The sequence below is a fragment of the Acanthochromis polyacanthus genome, chromosome 7, assembly GCF_021347895.1.
Source record: "Acanthochromis polyacanthus isolate Apoly-LR-REF ecotype Palm Island chromosome 7, KAUST_Apoly_ChrSc, whole genome shotgun sequence".
NCBI lineage: Eukaryota > Metazoa > Chordata > Actinopteri > Pomacentridae > Acanthochromis > Acanthochromis polyacanthus.
In genome coordinates, this window is record NC_067119.1 from 22,581,991 (window position 1) to 22,604,483 (window position 22,493).

The 22,493-nt window shown below is 40.6% G+C and overlaps 1 protein-coding gene across 3 annotated transcripts in view; it reads right to left on the reverse strand.

The window, feature by feature from the left end:
- LOC110950357 (EGF-like repeat and discoidin I-like domain-containing protein 3) overlaps nucleotides 1-22,493 on the reverse strand; it is a 104,684-nt gene that overhangs the window by 37,984 nt on the left and 44,207 nt on the right. For all 3 annotated transcript variants that reach the window (XM_051950420.1, XM_022192925.2, XM_022192916.2), the window contains one exon: nucleotides 8,506-8,619. In XM_051950420.1, the coding sequence (XP_051806380.1) occupies nucleotides 8,506-8,619 (114 nt within the window). The remainder of the gene's footprint in view (nucleotides 1-8,505; nucleotides 8,620-22,493) is intronic.

The window sequence follows — 22,493 nt, forward strand, 5'->3', positions numbered from 1 at the left end:
TCTTTAGGGTTATCATTTATGTTCTCTCTGACTATACATGCTGCTGTGATCCAGAACAGGAGCTCTTCTAATGTTGCCAGTGTGGCGAAATCCTTTTAAATCACAGCTGCCAAGAAGAGGACTCCTTTCTACCTTTATGCTGCCCACATTCTTGGACTAACAGGTTGTTCATTCATCTCCTCCATTATATGGAACTGAGCCCTCAAGGCTTCCTCCCAAGAAGCTGCGGCCACTTCTGGACAGCATTATCCCCAAAGTCAACAGGCTTTGTAACAGCTTTAAATATCTTAGCCGCTGCAGCATTAAAGTAGGGAGCTATGACAGCAATATCTTCACACAGAAGCGGCGCCCTTTCTTTAAGCAGTTTGTACTTCCTCTTAATCCTAATTGGTATGTCCAGGCACATCAAATGCATTTTAATGAACATACCTGGGGTAAAAAGCATTCTGGCAATACTTATCCAATAAACAATTTATTATTCTGCAAAACAAGCCCTACATTGTGTTTCCCTGAAAAAAAGTGCACTGGGAATTCTCATAATAATAGAAAACACATGAAACACGATGTCGAGGTAAATGGAATCGGGCATGTATCCATTCAGACAGTAAACATAGCACACACTGCAGTATTCACAGCTCTTTACCCCGAGTAAAATGTGTTAGTGAGCCGCACAACTGCACTGAAATTGTCCCCTCATCTCCTCATCATACAAACTTCACCTGTAATATGCAACACAAAATTGGTCAGAAATTGGCTCTGCATACTTTGTAAACTGAAGGGAAACAAAGCAGAAGTGACACAGAGTCGCTTTGAAATCAGTTGAACAGTCAGAATGAAAAAAAACCTGCATCTTTACACTTATTCTGGCCCACAACGTAAATACTAACCTAAACAGCATCGCAGCTGTCCTGAAGAAAGGCTGAATTAGTCGTGACAGATGCTGGAATCTTAATTAGTCTTCACATAAGCCATAGAGCTGATGTCAATGCAAAGAAATACAGCAGAGGATTTTTGGTTTTTAAAACTCTAATTGCTTGTACAAAATACGATACAATTAAGCTTTTACCTTCTGGTAATGTTTTCTCTGGATACAGGAAAGAGTTTCAGCTATTTGTGCTCTAAAAGATGAACATTTACTGCCAAATATGTTGAAGATACTTCACAGGAAAAATGTAGGTTGAGCAGCTCACACCGGTTCAATAGTTTAGCAAGTCTGGGGGACATTACTAGGTGTTTTCTGACGGCAGGAAGATGTGCATTGGAAATCAGTGTAATTGAATTCCCTATCGGATATAAAAGTCATGAGTATGAAAATAAACCTCAAACATCTCGTAAAATGTAATTTATTCCCCACAGCCTCTGTTATTGCATAACCTCAGTCAGCAAACATGTGACAGTCAGAGTAAGGTGTTTATTTGGCTGCATTCTTTCTGCACAGACTGATGATTGAGTATTACCAAAGATTATTACTGATGATGCTTTTCAATCTCATTGATACACAACTGCATCCAGTTCATAAGGGAAATGATGTGGGAGGAGATTTCTCCTCCTCTGCTCTTGCTCGCTGCTGATTTCTAATGACAACAGGGATACAAGTGATTACAGTCACAAACAGAGCTCAAGCAAAAATGTATTATATTTCTTTTTGTGAACAGTGGTCTGTCTGGTTAAAACTGAATCAACTCATTTCATTTCTCCCATTTGCATGTTTCTCGTCACAGATGACTAAAAAGCCACGTGTAACAAGTCTACAAAACACAATGGAGGAAAACCTAAAGAGACTCTGACGTGTCCAAGATGAAAAAAAAAAAAAACATGTCAAGTGCAGACTTCAGCCAGAGCCACAGCTTGCTCATGCTGGCTGAACTGTAAGTGTGCGTATAAACCAGCCTTCAGGGGAAGCCTGCAGCAATGGTCACCTGAAAGCTGTATTGCTGCCTTCACCATTTAAACAAAACATCTGAGCATTTCATACCGAGCACTGACATACAGACGGAAAACAGGCGCGCACACACACACGTACAAGCAAGCAGACAATGAAACTGGCAGCGCTGAGAGCTGTGAGAAGACTTTCACCACACAAGAAAGCCAAGAGTCAGAAAAGAATGGAACAATGAAAACAACCCTAGCACGACTTCTCCAGCTGCTAAAGCAATGGGGCTCTAGTCAGCAGGGAACCAGGAAGACAGTGAGTAATGTCTGAGGACAGTCCGGGGGGATCGAGCGGAGGCTGGAAGAGAGCAAAGAGTATATCTGTTTGTGTGTGTGTGTGTGTACCAGCAGAGATGTGTTTATATATTCCAGTATGGTAAATCACTCTCGCTTCACTAGTTCTTCCTTGTATGTGAGTCACCGCTTCCAGTCTGATTAGAGGGTGGTGTAGGTGGATGCAGTAGCCTACTGCTAGAAGCTCAGAGAAGCTCCTGAATTTCTGAGATCGGGTGGATGAACTTAATTTGGACCTTTCGAAAAATCTTACTGAGGATAAACAGCTTTTTTATTTTTAGATGTGCTATAGCAATTTAAACTGAAGGCTTTTTCTTACCAGAGTGTAGGCTGTGATCTTCTAAACCGCCACTGTGTTAAATAAACAGCTACAGTAATCCAGCTTCTACTCTTACTTCAATTCTAGGACCTATACTTTTCTGCTAATTAATTTGCTTCATTCATAGCTGAAAAGAACTTTTTCCTGCCACATCAAAAGAGGTGATGTGGTTATGCGTCAGAAATCCATCCTAATGCTCAAACTGTTTGAGCAGATGTTCTGCAAACCCAGACATACACTCATCAGGTCAGACAGCAAGTGATTAAATTTCATCATTTTTCCCAGTGAAAATATTTATTCTCATTCTGTAGCTTCAATTATGGAACTAAATATTTCTGAGGGCACATAAATTAATTTCACTCGCACCTCAAGTTACAGGAACATATGGCTACGCATGACAGCGTTTGAAATGAGTATACATCAGAAATGGCGCTTTATGTTGAATATGTCTGTAGTATTACGAAAACCAAAATATGGAGTCTACATTACTTTGAACAGGCTTGTGAGGATGTGCTTAGGGGCACAGAGAAGGTTTAGGTTGCACACCAATGTTCCCATTTAACATCACGTTAAACAGGCGCAAGTATCCTTCAGTAAAGTAATTAGGACATATCTGGGAACCATGACTGCTGCTAATACAGCTAATCACAGCTTTTTTTCCCCCATCACCAAAGCTCTTTCAGTTTGCAAGAGCCTCATCTAACACTGTCTTTTCTTCTTCTTACAGTTCTTCTGGTGCCACAGCACACAACACTGTTTTTCTCTCTACAGTTCTGCATAAACAATCAAAGTTAGCTCCCATACAACCAAACAACAAAATGTAAAACTGTGTTCTCTCTTTACAGCTCTTCCACATCAATCGAGAAAATAGGACCCTGCTGTCTAACAGCTCTTCATGTCTAAAAACATCATGTGCAACACCGGTCTTTCCCCCCATGCTATACCTGCATATATGTAAATTCATTCAGTCGTATGTGTACATATCCATGTGTTTAGTCATCCACTCATATCTGTACAGATCCTTACATAAACTCACTAAGTCATAAGTATATATATCCACATGTATACAAATTCATCATGCCTTGTTTATTGTCTCTATGAGATCTTTATTATTATGTATTCATTTTTAGCCTTCTTGTACTTTTGCATCTTTCTGCCTTGTCTCTATCCAGTTGTAACATGTAAATTTCCCCAGTGAGTGATCAATAAATCTTATCTTACCTTGTCTAACAGGTTTCAAACAGACTCATTTATATTTTCATAATACCATCATATTTCCTTCATATAGCTATTAAAATGAACAAATGAGCTTTTTAGGCTCATCAAAACGATGTTCTCTGAGTGAAGCATCATATCTCCTGATCAATACAATGTTCAGAATGAATCCTGACTTTCAGTTTATTAGGGGTACACACGTTTCTCTGTCACAAGCACCAGATGGCATATCACCAAAATGCAACTTCAGAAAATGAGACGGAATGTGTTTTTCCCTTGCTGGGGCTCATTATGGATGGAGGTGCGATGTTGCATCAACACAATATCATATTTGTCTAGATGCTGCACCTCTTGGGCAGTTCTCTTGTAACATATTCTATGCGGATGTTGTGACAAGACACTGCTGCAAAGTCGTGGTCCTCCTCACCTTGTGGCAATGATGGGCCGCTCTTAACGAGCTGCCTGCCAGTCGTCCGTCAGAGCAGCAGAGGCACTCAGCCCTCGGGCCTTGCCCTGCTGGCCCCTGAGCATACATCAGCCCTCAGACAGCACACATCACTAACGCCAGCACCACCGTGATGTGACAGCTGAATCCATCTCCCACAAGCCCTACCTACAGCCTAAACAAATTAGTGCCCCGCTGAAATTAATGCCAGCACACCAATACTAATGAGCATGCGGCTGAACCAGGGGATGAGGAAAAGAATAATAAACACTCAAAACAGACGGCAGCCGTACAGCGGAGGTTCTGCAGGGTGACAAATGAGACTGAAGGAAACACACCTGTATGCACACGCTCCTTGCTATTTTAATTAAAAAATAACTCAACTGTAATTAAAGCGGAAAGAACAAACAAAAGTGCACGTAAACATGTATTAACATAAATAACAGAATGACCAGTACAGGATTTTTTTAAAGCCAGTAACACTATTGATATTTTACGGTTTGTTTTTTTAATCCAAAGATGATTTTAAAAAAAAAGTAAAATGATGTATCTGCCAATACAAACTTCAGTCACAGCCCGTGACATAAATAAACATTTCTGACAAGTTTCCACCAAATTAGTTGAAAAAGAAGCTTGTACATACTCTACAAGCATGAAAATATCTGCAATATTGTCAAGAAAATATCAATAATGTTGAGAACCACTGATCTGAGACACATTATAAGATATAAGAGTAACTTAAATACAGACAAAAATGAAACAAGACAAAAGTAGGTACTAAGTATCATGTTATGAAAATGGGTGGCTCAGTGGTTAGCACGTTCGCCTTGCAGCTGGTAGATGACCGTTTCACATCCTGGCCTTCCTGGGATCTTTCTGCATGGAGTTTGCATGTTCTCCCTGTGCATGCGTGGGTTTTCTCCAGGTACTCCAGCTTCCTCCCACAGTCCAAAAATATGCTGATGTAATTGGTGATTCTAAATTGTCTGTAGGTGTGAATGTGAGTGTGATTGCTTGTCTCTTTATGCAGCCCTGCCACCTGGGGGCAACCTTTCCATTCAGCTGGTATAGGCTGCAGCCCCACCATGACCCCACTGATGATTAAGCGGTGTGTAGATAATGGATGGAAGGATGTTAAGAAAATTGGAGCTAATTTGTACTGCACAACCACAGCTTCCAGTTACCAGCAATTGATGTGATACAGTTCTACTAGGTTATATTTGTATCTGGGTGAAAGTCCAAGGTAAGCGTGGACTTGAATATATTTAGTTTCTGTGAGGTCGACCCACGAACAGAAGCTATAGGCCCAGACGCAGTGGCCTGGGTTCGATTCCAGCTCATGACCCATTCTTCTCCCTACTTTCCTGTCTGCCTCTCCACACTGGCCTGTCAAATAAAGCCAAAAAATATTAAAAAAGGAAAATATGCTTCTGTGATCTGGTGTCCTGAATCCAGCCATCACCTTCCCTCAGTTCCGGATCTGAACCGATGAATTAACTCATATTAATGTCTGAAAATGTTAACGCTTCTGGGCCATTACAGCAACGACCATCACAAATTTGTTTCAGCAGGAAGGCTGAGGCAGTTTGTGCCAAGAGTTATCTCACTTCATCTTATATTTTACAAGGATTTATTCTGGCAAGTAATAGATATGATTCTTCTGCTTGCTTCCCATTGGATCGTGGAAAACAATACTGAAGGCTCCGTAATCACTGAACCGACAAGCAATAGCCCAAACCTTTCTACTGTCTCCACGTAATATTCTCACGCTGATGCGTGGTGTGGTATGGAACATCCAGGAAATGTACAGCTGCGTAATCTGCAACAGCCGATGTGTGCAGGCCTTGCCCACACACAACGTGGGCTGAAGGAAGAAGTCAGAGGAGATGACGAGTTCTGGTATTCCAGGCATTCTACCTTTTTCTGTGCACACTATATTTGTTGAAAGCCAAAACACAGCACAAATGATGAATTCAGAAATGCAAAATCCAAATTTAGAGGCATTTAAGAACTCATCACAAGAGGTACATTCCAGCTTGGAAAAATAATCATGAGACTCCACTGATTTTGACCTTGACCAATATTGTTTCTGTCACTCATGAACAACATTCATAAACGTTACAGCTCTGCAAATCAGTGCATTATTCCATTTAGGCTCAATGTTGGTTGTTCCAGTAAAGCGCTGCAGAAACTAGCGACAGAAATCTGTTCCAGAAACCAAATAATATCCTGCTGGTTGTTATTAATATCTTTTGTCCACTTGGCTTTGAAAATTTGATGGTCACTGATATTAGCTGTCACTTATCATATTGGTACTCCTCCTCAGTAATGTCTTCATTCATATTGCGGATCTTGTAATATTACAAATCCACTTCTGTTCTGGAAGTCCAGCCTTTCATTTCAGGAAATGCACACTTCAGTCTGAAAGTATTGGGACTGTATGTTTGGCAATATTCCAGCACGCTGAATTTCACATGAAACTAAAATAAAGCAAGGTTATAGCCCTGACTTCTAGCTTTAGGGGCGTTTGGAGCTGTTGACGTATATATTAGGTGAGCGGTGTTGAACTTATGACCCTTTTTACCCTCAGGGGATATGTATAAATGGCATATGATTTCTATACAGTTCATCTGCTGCAGGTGTAAACGCCATCAATTTAAAGCAGGGGTCAGAGCTTTCACCTTGAGGTCATTGTTTCATGTCAAAAGTGTTTACAGCTGAGAGAAAGCACCTTAATACTTAAACTGCACAAGAGCTTTGACTGCAACAAGCTATATTAATAGGTATATACACAATACATATTCAATGTATATGAAGGAGTTAAAATGAATATCATTAAACAACCGACTGAGCTTTGCATATGTTCAATCAGCAAGACTATTTCAGTTCTTTTCACTCATGAATCCAATCTGATTTTTCAGGCTGTGCCTCTTGACTCTTTTCTATCTGCTATTTGCCATTCAGTTCATAAAAGCAACTCTTACCCCTAAACCTTTAAAAAATGTCTTTTCTTCCAGAGCCGGCTTGTCCAGAAATTCTCACTGCATCACTTGTCTGTTACTGAACAACTGTGATGCGCCTAAGATTGAAAATCTGATGAATTAATTTGTGAGCAGCAGTTCAGGGAGGGTTGGCTTACGGCTCCAAGTCCACAGATAAAGTAATCCTAATATGTTCCTAGACTGCAGACGAAATCCCTCCAATAGCATAATAAACACACGAAGCCCCTTTGAGCTATTGGACTTCTTGCAGAAAAAAAAGAAGCTTTTTTTGAAAAGACTCTCTTTCCATACGATCATTGGGGGGGGGGGGGGGGGGGGGGGGGGGGAGAGAGAGAAATGCTTGTTAATACAAAGAGTGACACATCCACATTTAAATGTTTCCATTCTTTCACCATTATGTTTGAGGTTTGATTGTGCTGGTCTGGAAATGTGGAATTTAATCAGTTTGTTATTTCTGATAGATTAAAATAAGAAAAGGGAATTAATTAGCATGTTGTCTGTGGAAGCTAAATAAATAGGCTGCACATCCACGCAGTGAATCAGTGTTTTTATCTGCTAACTTATCTTCAGTAACAGATTTTAGAAATTATCCATGATGCCTTTAACTTCAGAAATTCAGGTCGGAAAGAAATATATATAAACATGTTAGAAATATATACAAGATTTCAGCTTTTGCGTTTATTTTTCCTTGAACTCATCCTGTCCAGTGTAAGAGAAGCTCATACCTTATGGTGATGTACTTTCAAGTATTTTAACGCGAGAATCATTAATAAAGACTCTATCTTTCTTCTTAATAATTAGGGGGGGAAAGTGAGACAGAGTATGGATTAATTGCACCAAAGCATGTGATTCATATGTGTAATGGTGCACACTGAGCACCTACAATTATCAGTCCTCTTGACCTGACAGCTCCTCCTTCCACCCAACTGACTCGGAGAGAATAATAAACCATAAACCAGGATGCAGTGATCAATTTTTTGTTGACTTTACTTTCAGCATCTAAATATTGTTTCCGATCTACAAAAAAAAAAAAAAATAGATAGTAGACTCTTACATATTCTCCAGACTTAATAAAGTTGCAGAAGAACTTTTAATCAAAGGTCACTGCTCTATTTACTGAACAAAAGACAGATGCTCCTTATGGGACTCGCCATCAAACTGTCTCTGATCGATGAGTTTGCTCGGGTAATACTACCAACTGTGCAATTACCTGCAGCATCAGGTGTGCAGCTAAAATCAATGGAAAGTTGTAAAAGAATTCAAAGACAAATATCACAAAAAGAAACACAGGCACTTACTGTATTGACAGTTCCTGCCCATGTACTCCCCGGGGCAATCGCAGGAATAGTTGGCGACCAGATCTGTGCAAATGCCCCCGTTCTTACATGGATCCCTTTCACATTCGTTAATATCTGAAAGAGTCGGGAAAGAAAAAAGGGTGCATTCATTTATTTGAAGCAGGCATGTAGGCAATTAGAAAGAGTTCATCCTCATTAAAATGCATTGGTAGGGAGCATATATTGAATTTTCTGTGTGTGTTACTTGATTCTGCCCAGACATAAAAGCTCTCACAAAGACGCTGTTCTATTTTTTTTAACTAATAAATGAAATTCCCGGTAGAGCGTTCATGCTACAACATAGTCCAAGTTTCCAAAGAACAATCGACATACTGTGTGCTTTTCAATAGTGATCATACTTTATTCCAGAATTTGGAATAGTGCGGAATAGCATTTGGCTGGTAAGCAAACGGCCACATGGGTTTTGAGCCAGTAAGGAGAGAAAAAGCAGCCATGCTAAGACATTGCAGAAAGTCAATTAAAAACTTGTCAAGTTGGCCTGTTTGACTCTGTTTACACCAATAATCTAGCCAAAGCAGCACAACTAACAAAAGTCATGCATTATTCATCACTAAACGATGCCTTTGGATGGAGAGTTCTTGTTGCAGAAACTATTCTAACTAATATTTTGTCTTATACAGAGTTTTGTCTTGTGGGAAAACTGGTTCTGTTCAACATTATGCCAAGCTTAGACTTTCTCTTGTGCGACATTGCTTTCCAGACATGAACAACTCTTACAAATGCACCATCTGATTTATTTCGCTTAACAATTTTATGGCATTTTGTTCAGTCAAGTCATATGAACCGCAGATGGACTCATTCACATATTTAGTGCTAGCGAATAACTACGATAAACAGGAAAAACAGCAGTGACACAAAATTTTGCACAGATGGCTGTAATTTTGCAGTAGGTCTGCTAAATATCCTTCACCTCTTCATTCAAGCGTCACAGAAACAGAAGAGAGCAGAATATGATGAATTATCTCAGAATGATCCTCTATCGTACAGTCACCTTTGTTCTGTAATTGCTCTCTGGAACAGCTTTTCTGCGACTGATTCATCTAACCAATTACAGAAGGTGACAGAGCTCCAACCCCACCCATCGCACCCATTTGCTCGCTCTTCTGTTCCAGTTAGCGGAGAGAAATTACTGGGCCAGTTTAGAATGGTGAGGATAAAGTAAGAAAGGGAAACTTTTGAACAATTCCGCGCAAATTTCTAATGATTTCCAAACTCGCCCATGGCAGCTACAAGACGTTTTAATCCTCCTAAACATACCCCGAGCGCTCTGTGACTCATAGGTACATTTTGGCTTCATGAATATGTAACCAGGCCTGAGATTTAGAAAGCTTAAGAAAGTGAAACATGATTAAAGTAAGTCTGTTACGGCGCTCCATCTCTCTCTGAGATGTTATCTGCAACATATATAATAGTCACTTAGGCACATTTGTAATATCTCGAAATGAATCTTTTTTTCCGGGGACGTTTGTTGCTCAGGAGAAATGCAGTCATGGTCTTCAGGCATAATGGTCACTGAGGTAACTGTGACTAGAAGCATCTTTAATCTGCAGCAGAGCAGAAGACTAAAATATTATATATATATATATATATATATATATATATATATATATATATATAACTACAGCGAACTAAAAGAGAGGGGAGCGGCACAGAGGGAGAGAGAAATGAGAAATGCTTTGTGATTCACCCAAAAATCCATTGGAGACCCACGAGACAACTATATTTGGGTGAAAAGATGTTGGATGAAATTGAGCTATAAAACGTTCCCCAAAAGACAGCATAGAAAAAAATATTCCACAGGTTTAACTTGAAACACGCACCAGTTCTGTTCTCCTTTATCTGATTTACATGAGGAGAATTTGTGCCTTGGACACATATGTGGAATTCTACAATGTCACGCTGTGTTTTTAGCCTTTTTAATTTCTGTTTATTGTGAAAACGTGGCCAGAACCTTTCAAAGCCAAGCCCTGCTCTGTCCTGTCATGTGGCGCCTCCTTCCTACTTCTGACACAGCTGATGTTAGTGAAGCCCTGCTGTTTGTCACTTTGTCAACAAAATACCAATCCTTACGATGCAATGTGACTCAAGTCGTTGATTTAAGTGAATCAATCTCAGGAAGACTGAAGTCAGTACTTTCACTAGCCAGCAGGTTGTCTTGTGCTTTAGAGAGCACAACAAAAGAGCTAATTTCCGCAGCTGGCGCTAAAAGCAACACTCTTTTAAGACAGACTGCGTGCAGCTGTTAAGTTTTGTAAACACTGAATTTATTGCGGGGTCGTATTTGTTGCATTTCTTCAAAACAGAGATAATTTATGATTGTCTGTCCATGTCTATGCACGGCTGTTTTTCACTTTTTGTTTCCCCAAGACATTGTAGGATCGCTTTAATACAAAGCCATTAAACCACCAGCCTCCATCTCTCCAAAATTACATCAGGGTTACATCTGTTTCATTGTCCACTGGGTCCATGCAGTTCACGGTTTGCATCATGATGACTTAACTGTGAAATGACTGGAGCAAAGCTAAAGAGGGATTACAGCTTAAAAGTGACTATTTTAACTCAACAACACTTTCATAGTGACAGAAATTTAACATTAAAAGGTGGGAAGATATTAAAATGAAATGACCATCAAAACACGTCAGATTTTTTGGGATATTTCTGATTTGGCTGAAATTTGCTCAAGGTCAGGTAGCTGTCATGATTTAAATTCTCCCCGATTGGTGCAGCAAGAGACCTAATCAGTCAAAGTTAGGGATTTAGTTATTCAAGGTCTGTCGTTAAAGCATTTCTGAGTGTGATTCAACCTCCCAACTGCTTGTGATAATCAGATACCATCTATGCTAGAGTGAGCTTTATTTAGGAAAAACTACGGCCAAATCTCATTAAATAATCTGTCTTTTCATTTATTTTAATGTCTTTAATCCTCGAGAACTACTAATTGCTAACATTTATGACAACAACCGTAAAAAAAAAAAACAAAAAAAAATTGCTAACAGTTATTAGCCAATGCCCATGTGGGTTGGCCCTTGTGAAACACCAGTCACACATTTCACATCACAATAATTTATACAGGGAATATTTGGTCTCTGCTAATTGCCTTAGAGAAACACTAAAATGGAAAAGTGACTTTATAGCCCTTGAGAACAATGAAATACAACACAGTCACGACATTAACTGTACGTAGATCCTTCTGTGAGTAAATACTGCAGCAGTATGTGAAAGCCTCAACATAAATGACACAAACTTTGCTGTACACTTTCCTTGAGCAGCTCACAAGCTCTTGAGTACAATATGTGGAAAATAAATAGTACGCCTCCTCTGCACCCTGGTATTTCACTACTGCAATCACGCCACTTAGATATGTGATGCTGTTGCCACCTTTTAAGTTCATACCCTGCCTTGCTACCACCGGTAAGTTCAAATACAGACGCGAGGCAAATGGCCAGGCCAGCCTGGAGCACAGCGAAAGACACAGAGACGAAAACACAGCTAGCCCATCTTGTGATTTGCTTTTCTTTTATGAGAGACCATTAGCCTCTGGGAGACCGGCATGGGGAGAGACTCGCCAGTAAATCAGGTGAGAGAAAAGGGATTACTTTGGAGACTGCAGTTAATCCACCTGGTAAAAAGTGGAGAAGAGGGGAGAAGATAAGCATGGAGAGGATGGTAAAGCCGGAACCTATGAAGAAAAGAGGCTAGAAGGGGACAGAAACATACAAAGAGAAAGAAAGATGCGCTAGCCCAGTGGCCAGGTAAATAAACTCGGTTTACACAACTTCTTTGACACAGCTACGGGCGCACATCCAAGCAGCTTCCCTCACTGATATTAGTCCAAGTCTACCATCGTGTATTTAAATACGCCATTAAAGCCTTAAACATGGTAAAACAACACTTTGCAGCTTCGGTTTAATGAGGACAGTGCTATCTTGGTTATAACAATTTAACAAGCCAGTTTGAGTAAAGATTTCTACAGTGGATGGAGACAATAAAAGTATCAGACAATTAAATGCAATTCAGCCCACTGTCTGTGCAGCAATGCCAGCGAGGCTTATAATGTTTTCCTTGAATCTGTGCCAGAACACGGCCGATTCAACTGAGACTGTATTTAGTGGCATTACACAGGGTTGCAACACCCTGCAAGGTGACCATGTCACGTTGTTGTCCATTCACTGGGCATACAAAGGTGGGCAAAGCACCATTTAATACAAAAGGCTACAGTTTAAAATGGCGGCGGCATGGCTCAGTGGGTAGAGTGGCCGTCTTGTAACTGGAAGGTTGCCGGTTCGATCCTTGGCCTGTCAAGCTCATGTCAAGGTGTCCCTGAGCAAGACACCAAACCCCTAATTGCTCCTGATGGGTTGTGGTTAGCACCTTGCATGGCAGCTCCCGCCATCAATGTGTGTGTGAATGGGTAAATGTGACATATCATCATGTAAAGCACTATGTAAATACAACCATTTACCATTTAAAACCCAGAAAGATTAAGAAATATAGATTTGTTATAATCATTGCTGTCATCGATTCTTAACCATGTGCAAAGTCTCCTAAAAATAAGCCTCTCCACCTCAAAATAAATTTCTTTTAGACTCCTATCATGCTCTCATCAATCCAATGATATGCCTTGCTCCCTGGCATTACTTCTCTCCTCTGCTGCTCTCTACAAAGTGTCTCAGGCAGACAATAATGAGAGCAATGAATAGTGCTGTGTGTCAGGAACTAGCGCTGGCTGTGAGTGCTAAATTGGCTATGGTGTGTCCAGGGAGCAGGAAAAGGCCGGCAAAGGGAGGGGTCACCTGTGCTCTGGGCTGCACTGACCTCTACAGTGTCTGCACCTGCTACAGCCACATGAACGCACAGACCAGTGAATCTGCTCTCCAGTTCATTCAGCTGTACAAGTACTGTGTTAAGTCTAGCAAAGAACGATCACTGAAGGTCACTGTAATTTGCTATACGGCCATTATCCATCCATGTTGATGTGTTCTTAAATAGAACATTTTAATTACAAAGCTGAATCATATGAAAATAAGCATTTGACTTTAATTTGGATGTGTATATATTTAAGTACAATAGCATCAGAAAGTCTAAACAGCCCCAAACAACAACGTAAATCACACAAATGATTGAAATAAATGCCTGCTAATAGCTTGTAATCCTCTCGCACTTGTAAAGCCCCCCAAACGCAATTAGCTGAATGAAAGGTAATGTCCCAGCAGTATTGCCCCCACATCTCACCCACTTCCTTCATTAAATTACAGTCAGATGTTGGGCGAAACTGGAAAAAAGCCTTCTTCTTCCTCTGCCAAGACACCGTAAGCCACACGACTGCAGGGGAGTCTTTGTTTTCAGGAGGAGATGTCTCATTGTGTTACATCTGGACGCAGTTTGGCTCACATGCACCAGTTCCCCTGGGCAAGTTTCATCTGATCTGTTTTTATGTTGCAGACCAAGCTGATGCGCAAATATTTGGTGAACGATCTGAACCTCCCGACCCCGCTATCTAGGAGAAGAGCAGATGTTTAACCTCCACAGTCAGTGATCGACAAGAATGAAGTGGGCAGCCGGTTGTTTATGCCTGCCACATAATTAACCTCTGACCTCGAACACTTGTACTTCCTTGGAGGTAATCATCCTGTTTTTTTTACAGTGGTTAAAGGCTTCCCCTGGGATAGACTGCTGCCGTCGATGTCTCGTGATTCATACTAGTCCTGCAGATGTTTGAATTTGATACTGAAAAAAAAGCAATCCATGGGTACATACAATGAAATTATCTGGGGGAAAAAGAAAAACATATGGCCAATGATTTACATTAGTGAGAGGGAAGGATATATATCATTAGATTATAGGCTCTGTGACACAAAAATTTATTAGGAAAGTTAGGAGAACAAGAATGTCATGCCTCATGACAGAGATCAGTTGATATATTTATATGAGGAACTCCTCAAGGACATAATTTACAACACTAGGTCTCAGCTAATACAGGCTGCACATAATGTTATCATTCAGAGACGACCCAGGTTATGGTATTAAAACCTTCTATATGACTGACCAAATGTTGTTCAGGCCTAAAAATAACATGCAGACAGCACAGCATATTCTGTTGCACGGGTCATGTTAGACACATAACAATACACCATGGGAACAATATAAACACATGCTAAGCCAATGATGGAGGCACAGTTTTGATAACAGCATCATATCTCATGTCCTGTCCTCTATTCCCTCACTGATGTATTTGTTTTGTTTGCAAATATTACTCATCCCCCACTCATTTTTGAATGTTTCGATGAAACACATCTGCTCATATCTCGGTTGGAAAGGCAAGATAACTCAGTGGTTTGTACCGTATGTACAGAGGTAAGATTTTATTTCCAGTGCAATTCAAAATAAATGCAATGTTTTTCCACCTGGATTTTATCGCATTGTATCTCATGTGCACGTGATTCTGTCAGTTCTTCATGACTGAACGCACACACAAGCCTTTCACATTCATGCACATACACTGTATATACAGTATCTACGCTGAATAAATGATTCCATGCCCATTTGAAATTTAGTATGGACAGTTCTATAATGCTACTGTACTTCTGGAAGTGCTGACATGTCCTCAGAGAGTTGCATCCCTGTATATATTGGCGATCAGCTTTGGATGTTGTGCTTGACAGGTCCTGGTGCAGTGAAATGTGTCTAGTACACACTACACAAGGCCAAGACAAGCCCTGTCTCTCTCTATGTTGAGTCAGAGATGGAAGATAGAACAAGGAAGGGCCTGTCTTCACTGTCAATCTACGCTGTCAGTTCATCCTTGCCTTACCCATGCCACTGAAGTGACTATCACCACTTAGGCAGAATTCCTATCCAGGGCTCTGATGAAGTCACATAACCAGTTGAAAGGGAGGTTTAGCATCACCCACTGCATCCCTGAAATGTGTTTTCACAGTGATATATCTGAGTTTTCGTCATATGCATCTAGGCTTAGCATGAGTATTGATTTTATTGATCTCCTTTGCAAAAATTCTCATCGCATATGCAGGTTCGTTTTCACAGTGGTACACGCTGTATGTTTCAGGGGAGAAGATGATGCACGGAGCTGTGAATGCGGGATTAAGAATAGTGTATTCCAAGGACATGCTTTTTGAAGTGGGATTAGCCCACTGAGAAGTTATTCAGAGCAGCACTCCAGAAACCCTTGAAAAGGTATCTTAGGATGCATTGCAGAGAGGTTTGCGTATCTGAGAGGCAGAACACTCATCATTTTGAAGACATGCAGATTGGGGGGGGCAGAATGTGAAGAGCCCTCAGCTCTGTGGTAGAATGACACTCGGAGGAAAGCCTTAAGTGTCATTTTAAGCTTACGGATGGAGCCTCCACAGCAGGTGTGTGAGGGGAATACTGAACTAACTCAGAAAAAGTCTGATCCGCAAGCTCCTTAACATCACCAAGGTACACTTATTTGAATGTGTAAATGGAAAGCATATAAAGAAACAGAAGGAGGTGACGGGCAGACAGCAAGCACAGGGCTGATATAGGGGGGAAATTACAACAACAAGAGACATCGGCTCTCCCGAAGCCACAATATTCTGTTCTTACATCACCTGTTTAATTATATGAGTTAACACACAACATGTATAAGTGCTATTTGCTTTTATTTTTAACATTAATAGTCTCAACTAAGTACCAAATGTTAACAGGGCTGTGGAAACGCTTAAATCAGACACCATTATCCTCACAGAGTCGAGTTATGAAGATATTTCAACAAAATCAAAAATGTCAACTTATGGTGGCAGGTTCTGTAAAGTCATCTGGTAACTACCAATTTTGTGCAAATCCAAGGCAGACGGTTGCTGAATAGGAAAGAAAAAAAAGGGCCATCATTAAAGCCGGTACAATTTATCCTTTAGGGACCTTGGATAAGAGACTGCCAGGAGAATGAGAATTAGTTTTGCAGGTATGAAAGATTGGACAAATTTTGATAAAAGGTACTAGATAAAAGGTTGTGGGAACATCGAAATAGGCTGACATAAAGGATTTATTAAGTTAAGGTCAAAACTGAACACCTGAGAAAAAGTTGCATCATACCCAAAGCAAAATCATATCCATCAGAAGATAAAGGCTTTCTGGTCAGATTCTGAATTACTTATGTAAAGTTTTATACTGATAGCGCTGAGAAATTAAGATGTATTGATGGTTTCAACAGAGAGTAATTTTGCAGTAATTTTCTTATTCATTTCCTTGCTGACCCTTTCTTTGAACTACTTTTGTCTGTCTCTGTTGAATACAAAAGGAGCTCTGATGAGTACTTCCATTGAAAAAAAGCCCTATCATACCCATGATCACTACTCATGCATCCATGTAATTTCTTCCATGTTGAGTCATATTTATGACTGGGCCTGAGACAGAAAAACAATATAAGACTTGCCTGCCATGGACCAGAACAAAATTCTATGTTATGCTTTACATAACTGCACATTTCCATGACCGTCAACCTCAGCGTCTGTTATCCATCACACTGAATTCTTCTCTGCAAAACAACAGTGATGCTAATTTGACCCGCACACTGACCATCCTGAATTAATGCAGCTCTGTGTAGTCAAGCTGAACATTCTAAGTGTTCTGTTTTGGCTTCCGCTGGCAGCCAAAAGCCCTGGGCAGGAGTGAGTCTGACTCTTTTCCGCCATCTGGGATTTGGAATTGCATCTCTATTTATGCTCTGGCCATCAGCCAACAGGTCCATCCTTACTGCAGAGGCCAGGAGGTGACAGTGCAGCTCAAGCGACCGAGGGAGCCTTACACAATTAGGCCCTGGTAACAGCTCGTTCCCTGCAACTCCTCCACAAGAGAGATAAACCAGGTGAGTGGGTGCTCAAGGGCTGGCAACAAGCAAAGGGGAAAAAAGCAGTACCTTGAACAAATACGCCCAGGCACCTTTTTGGCATTTCCCATCTCATTACTCTCCAGCTGTTTCTTTATATAGTCCAAGTACACTTTTCCAAGGCTTTTCTTTCTCGTCATTTTCTCTTTTAATCGAAAATAAAGAGAGAAACTGGTGATCATCCAGGCTCTAACAAAAGCTCTCCTAAAGCACTACACATTCACTTCCGTTTAAAAGTGCTGGCCTTTTACTAGAAGCTTTTCTAACAAGGCTGCAAGTCACCAGTTTGATCATTTTATACAGCTTCAACTTCCTCAGGACATTCTGTGCCATTATCTTTTGTTTGAACCTCTATGGCCACCGAAAGCTGCTAAAGTATAAGGTCAAAATGGCCATCGTTGGGCACTGGGCGATGGATAAATTTAAAAATGTTGAGTCTTCACACTTATCGCTAAGCCTAAGTGAAATGTGAAAAACTCCAGAGAACTGTGACAGTTTTAATTTGAAATGAGAGGGTAAATAGCAGCCTTGTAACAAGGACTCAGTAAACACTGATGTCATTGAATCTGCTCAAAAGAATTGTGACTCCACCAAAGCTGATGCAACAAACAAATGTTGCATGCATTCCAGTCATAGTAGTGCTCATGTTGTGAAAAATGGCTCCAGTTGTGTTTTTCTAACAAATACAGCTACATGATCCTGACACAAGGACCTCTAGGGTGGAAGGGTTTAACAGCAATGTTGCAAAAAAAAAAAAAAAAACCTCTCTCCCTTGTAATTTTGCAAGCAAAGCAACACCTTGCTAACAAGGAGAGGTCATTTTACTCGAAGTGTGTTTCTACAGCAGTTTGCATTTGCCAGGATTTGCAGAAGTGCTAACTGGAGGCATATGGAAAAGATGACATATTACTGCTATACACACGTGGACAAAATTGTTGGTACCCCTCAGTTAAAGAAGGAAAAACCCACAATTCTCACTGAAATCACTTGAAACTCACAAAAGTAACAATAAATAAAAATTTATTGAAAATTAAATAATCAAAAACAGCCATCACTTTTGAATTGTTGATTAACATAATTATTTAAAAAAACAAACTAATGAAACAGGCCTGGACAAAAATGATGGTACCTCTATAAAAGATTGAAAACTATTTGACCAGAGTGACATGATTAACTCAGGTGTGTCATTTAATTGACATCACAGGTGTTTCCAAACTCATAATCAGTCAGTCTGCCTATTTAAAGGGAGACAAGTAGTCACCCTGCTGTTTGGTGAAAAGGTGTGTACCACACTGAACATGGACAACAGAAAGCGAAGGAGAGAATTGTCCCAGGACATCCGAAAAAAAATGATAGACAAACATCTTAAAGGTAAAGGCTATAAGACCATCTCTAAACAGCTTGAAGTTCCTGTGACAACAGTGGCTCATATTATTCAGAAGTTCAAGACCCACGGGACAGTAGCCAACCTCCCTGGACGTGGCCGCAAGAGGAAAATTGATGACAAATTGAAGAGACGGATCGTTGGAATTGTATCCAAAGAGCCCAGAGCAACCTCCAAAGAAATTAAAGGTGAACTCCAAGGCCAAGGTACATCAGTGTCAGATCGCACCATTCGTCGTTGTTTGAGCCAAAGTGGACTTCATGGGAGTCGACCAAGGAGGACACCACTGCTGAAAAAAACTCATAAAAAAGCAAGACTGGAATTTGCAAAAATCCATGTTGACAAGCCACAAAGCTTCTGGGAGAATGTCCTTTGGACAGATGAGACCAAACTGGAGCTTTTTGGTAAGGCACATCAACTCTATGTTCATAGACTCAAAAACCAAGCATACGAAGAAAAGAACACTGTCCCTACGGTGAAACATGGAGGCTCAGTAATGTTTTGGGGCTGCTTTGCTGCATCTGGCACAAGGTGTCTTGAAAGTGTGCAAGGTACGATGAAATCTGAAGACTATCAAGGCATTCTGGAGAGAAATGTGCTGCCTAGTGTTAGAAAGCTTGGTCTCAGTCGCAGGTCATGGGTCTTCCAACAGGACAACGATCCAAAACACACAGCCAAAAACACCCAAGAATGGCTGAGAGAAAAGCATTGGACTATTCTAAAGTGGCCTTCTATGAGCCCAGATCTGAATCCCATTGACCATATGTGGAATGAGCTGAAACATGCCATTTGGAGAAGACACCCATCAAACCTGAGACAACTGGAGCTGTTTGCTCATGAGGAGTGGGCCGAAATACCTGTTGACAGCTGCAGAACGCTCATTGACAAATACAGAAATCGTTTAATTGCAGTGATTGCCTCAAAAGGTTGTGCAACAAAATATTAAGTTATGGGTACCATCATTTTTGTCCAGCCCTATTTCATTAGTTTGTTTTTTTAAATAATTATGTTAATCAACAATTCAGAAGTGATGGCTGATTTTGATTATTTAATTTTCAATAAATTTTTATTTATTGTTACTTTTGTGAGTTTCAAGTGATTTCAGTGAGAATTGTGGGTTTTTCCTTCTTTAACTGAGGGGTACCAACAATTTTGTCCACGTGTGTATATATATTATCAATGATGGGCCAGGGCACTGACAAATGGGGGTGTGAGAACATGCAGAAGACTAACACCGACAAGATCAAGGCCAAGCACACACATCCTGATAAATAGTGTCTGGTGCCATTCTTTGTATTCAGTAAACTTTAGGAAAAAAACACTTGTCAGTTTTCATCTGTCAAGCAGAAGGTTCCATTTAAAAGGCTAAATAAAATAGCGGTGTCAGTTTCACAGATGCCCTGTGAAGACCTTGATGCTAGCTTGTTTCCCCAGCTTGTTATCCAAACTGCTCTCTGACAGAGGCGAGTGAAATGGAGAAAGGGACAGCAGGATACCTGAGAAAATACACAGCTGAAGTACAACACTGATCTTCGACCTGGTTTCCTTCTTTGTGGAAACATGTAGAGACACAGACACACTGATATGTATTATAGGTGGGCCATTTTCTAAGTACATCTATTGGTCTAACAACTGCCTTTATTCTCTTGTATTCTTAAAGAAGTGTCCTAACGATCTCTAGCTCTAACTGGGACCAAATACAAACATATAAAAAGAAAGTCCAAAAAAATAAACACACATTTGAAAGCTTTGCCATGTTTTTTTGCACCTTGTCTGGAAGTTGACCACATGAGTCACGTTACTTTGATTTCCAGGTACACAGTAAAGAAATCTTTTTGCCCAGTTGCTGAGAATCAATAATGTATTTCACCAAGACCATCGTTCTACCCAGCTACATATTCCATATGAGAGACACTGCAGGATGCCATGAGCGGTGAACCTTTAACGAGGCCGCGTGATGAAATGTAACACCAGTCTGTAGCTTTGGCATTGATGCACGTCTCAGTGACAGACTACAAAATGGCTTAAAAACCGTAACATCCTTTGCAGTAGCATCCATGTAGTTCTGCTGTATAACATCCAGAATCTAAGTCAGAAATTAGGGTTTTTGACCATAAAGGCTTTGCGTTTGCTGGACATGACCCTTTAAAAGGGCGACACAGCTTCACTGTGTTTTCTGGACAGTGTGGAGGAAAACCTTTGGACTGGAACCTCCTTACAGACAGAATACAATACCTTTTACAGAGCAATATGTCAAGTACGCTTTCACTACCTCAACAATGGAAATAATTAAGTATCTGTCAAGTAAGCCAGTTCTGTTTACATTATGCAAACAGCAGACATCTGCTGCTTCTATACCATTTCTTTTACAGAAGCCCCAAGAGGAGCCAATCCACTGTGACACTCTGAGAAGCTACCGTGGCACTCAGAGAGAGCTACAGTCAGCTCCACATGGAGAGACACACACAGTTATGTTTCCATCACTTCAGGATATTACACCGACACACAGCCATTTCCTGGAGAGTTCCACCAACCCTAACTACTACTTGTCTTGTCCTAACCATGCCTAAAAATAACCGAATCCTCGCCTCGAACCAAGTCTTTTCAACATTCATTGATTTACATCATGAAAATTTGCTTTATTGCCCCAAAAGTAAAGTGTGTCCCTCTATGTGTAAATGGATCTATGTCCCTATACACTAAATTGTGGAAAAGTGTTTGTGACATGCAAGTATTTATACAATTCTGACTTTCTTTGTTTCCCTCTCTCAAATACATCAAACATCACTGTACAGAGTAAAGATGCATTCTGATGTTTTGTTTTTGAACATCACACATTGCACAGTTCTAGATGCTAATCTCCATTTCCGCACAGACGGAGAAACATGACAGCGATCGCAACGTTGGATTTGCTGACAGAACCGACTGAACCACTGTACAAAGAGGAGATCTGCTGTTTTCAGAGGCACAACTGGGCAGTGCCTTTGCAGAATGAAAGATCAAATGTGTCAGTAAGCCAAAACAACATGACTGCTGGCCAACAAGCATACCCATCTTTCCATTTTGGTCTGCAGACACTGTGTCTCCCCCAGCTGTTGATCATTGGTGTCTGTCAGTTCGGCCGTGTGCTTACGGTCACTTCTTCAGATATTTGGAGGACTATGGACCCTTCCCCCAGGATCCGCTACACCCATCTCTTCCTGTAAATGCAGCTTTCTAGCCACAGACTGCGAACAGTGGGTGGGCTGTGGGATTGTGAATGTAATGTTGAGATGGTGTCTGGAAATGGCTATGTTTTCCACACAGCACTACATCACAGCAATCTAGCGGTGGGGAGAGCCTCAAGGCTGCCAGTGTTCACAACAGTTCTGAGGCCACTTCCTGCCAGATCTGTGATACAAAGATGACCTTGAGAAGTATTTCACAACATCTGACAGTGTCAAATAAAACACACTGAAGGCTCTAGAGTGAATAACAGCACGGTGTTGACATACGAATCACTGTTAGACATAAAGCATCACGTGTGTGCTATGTCAGGTACACTTTATTCTGAGATAACTGGTTCCCAAAGCTATTCGTGCTTATTTATGCATATCTAAAAGATGTGTGCTGATAAATTTAATGTCAGGAAAACTTCTCAACTCTTATAAGCCAGAGGCTGTTATGATGAGACAG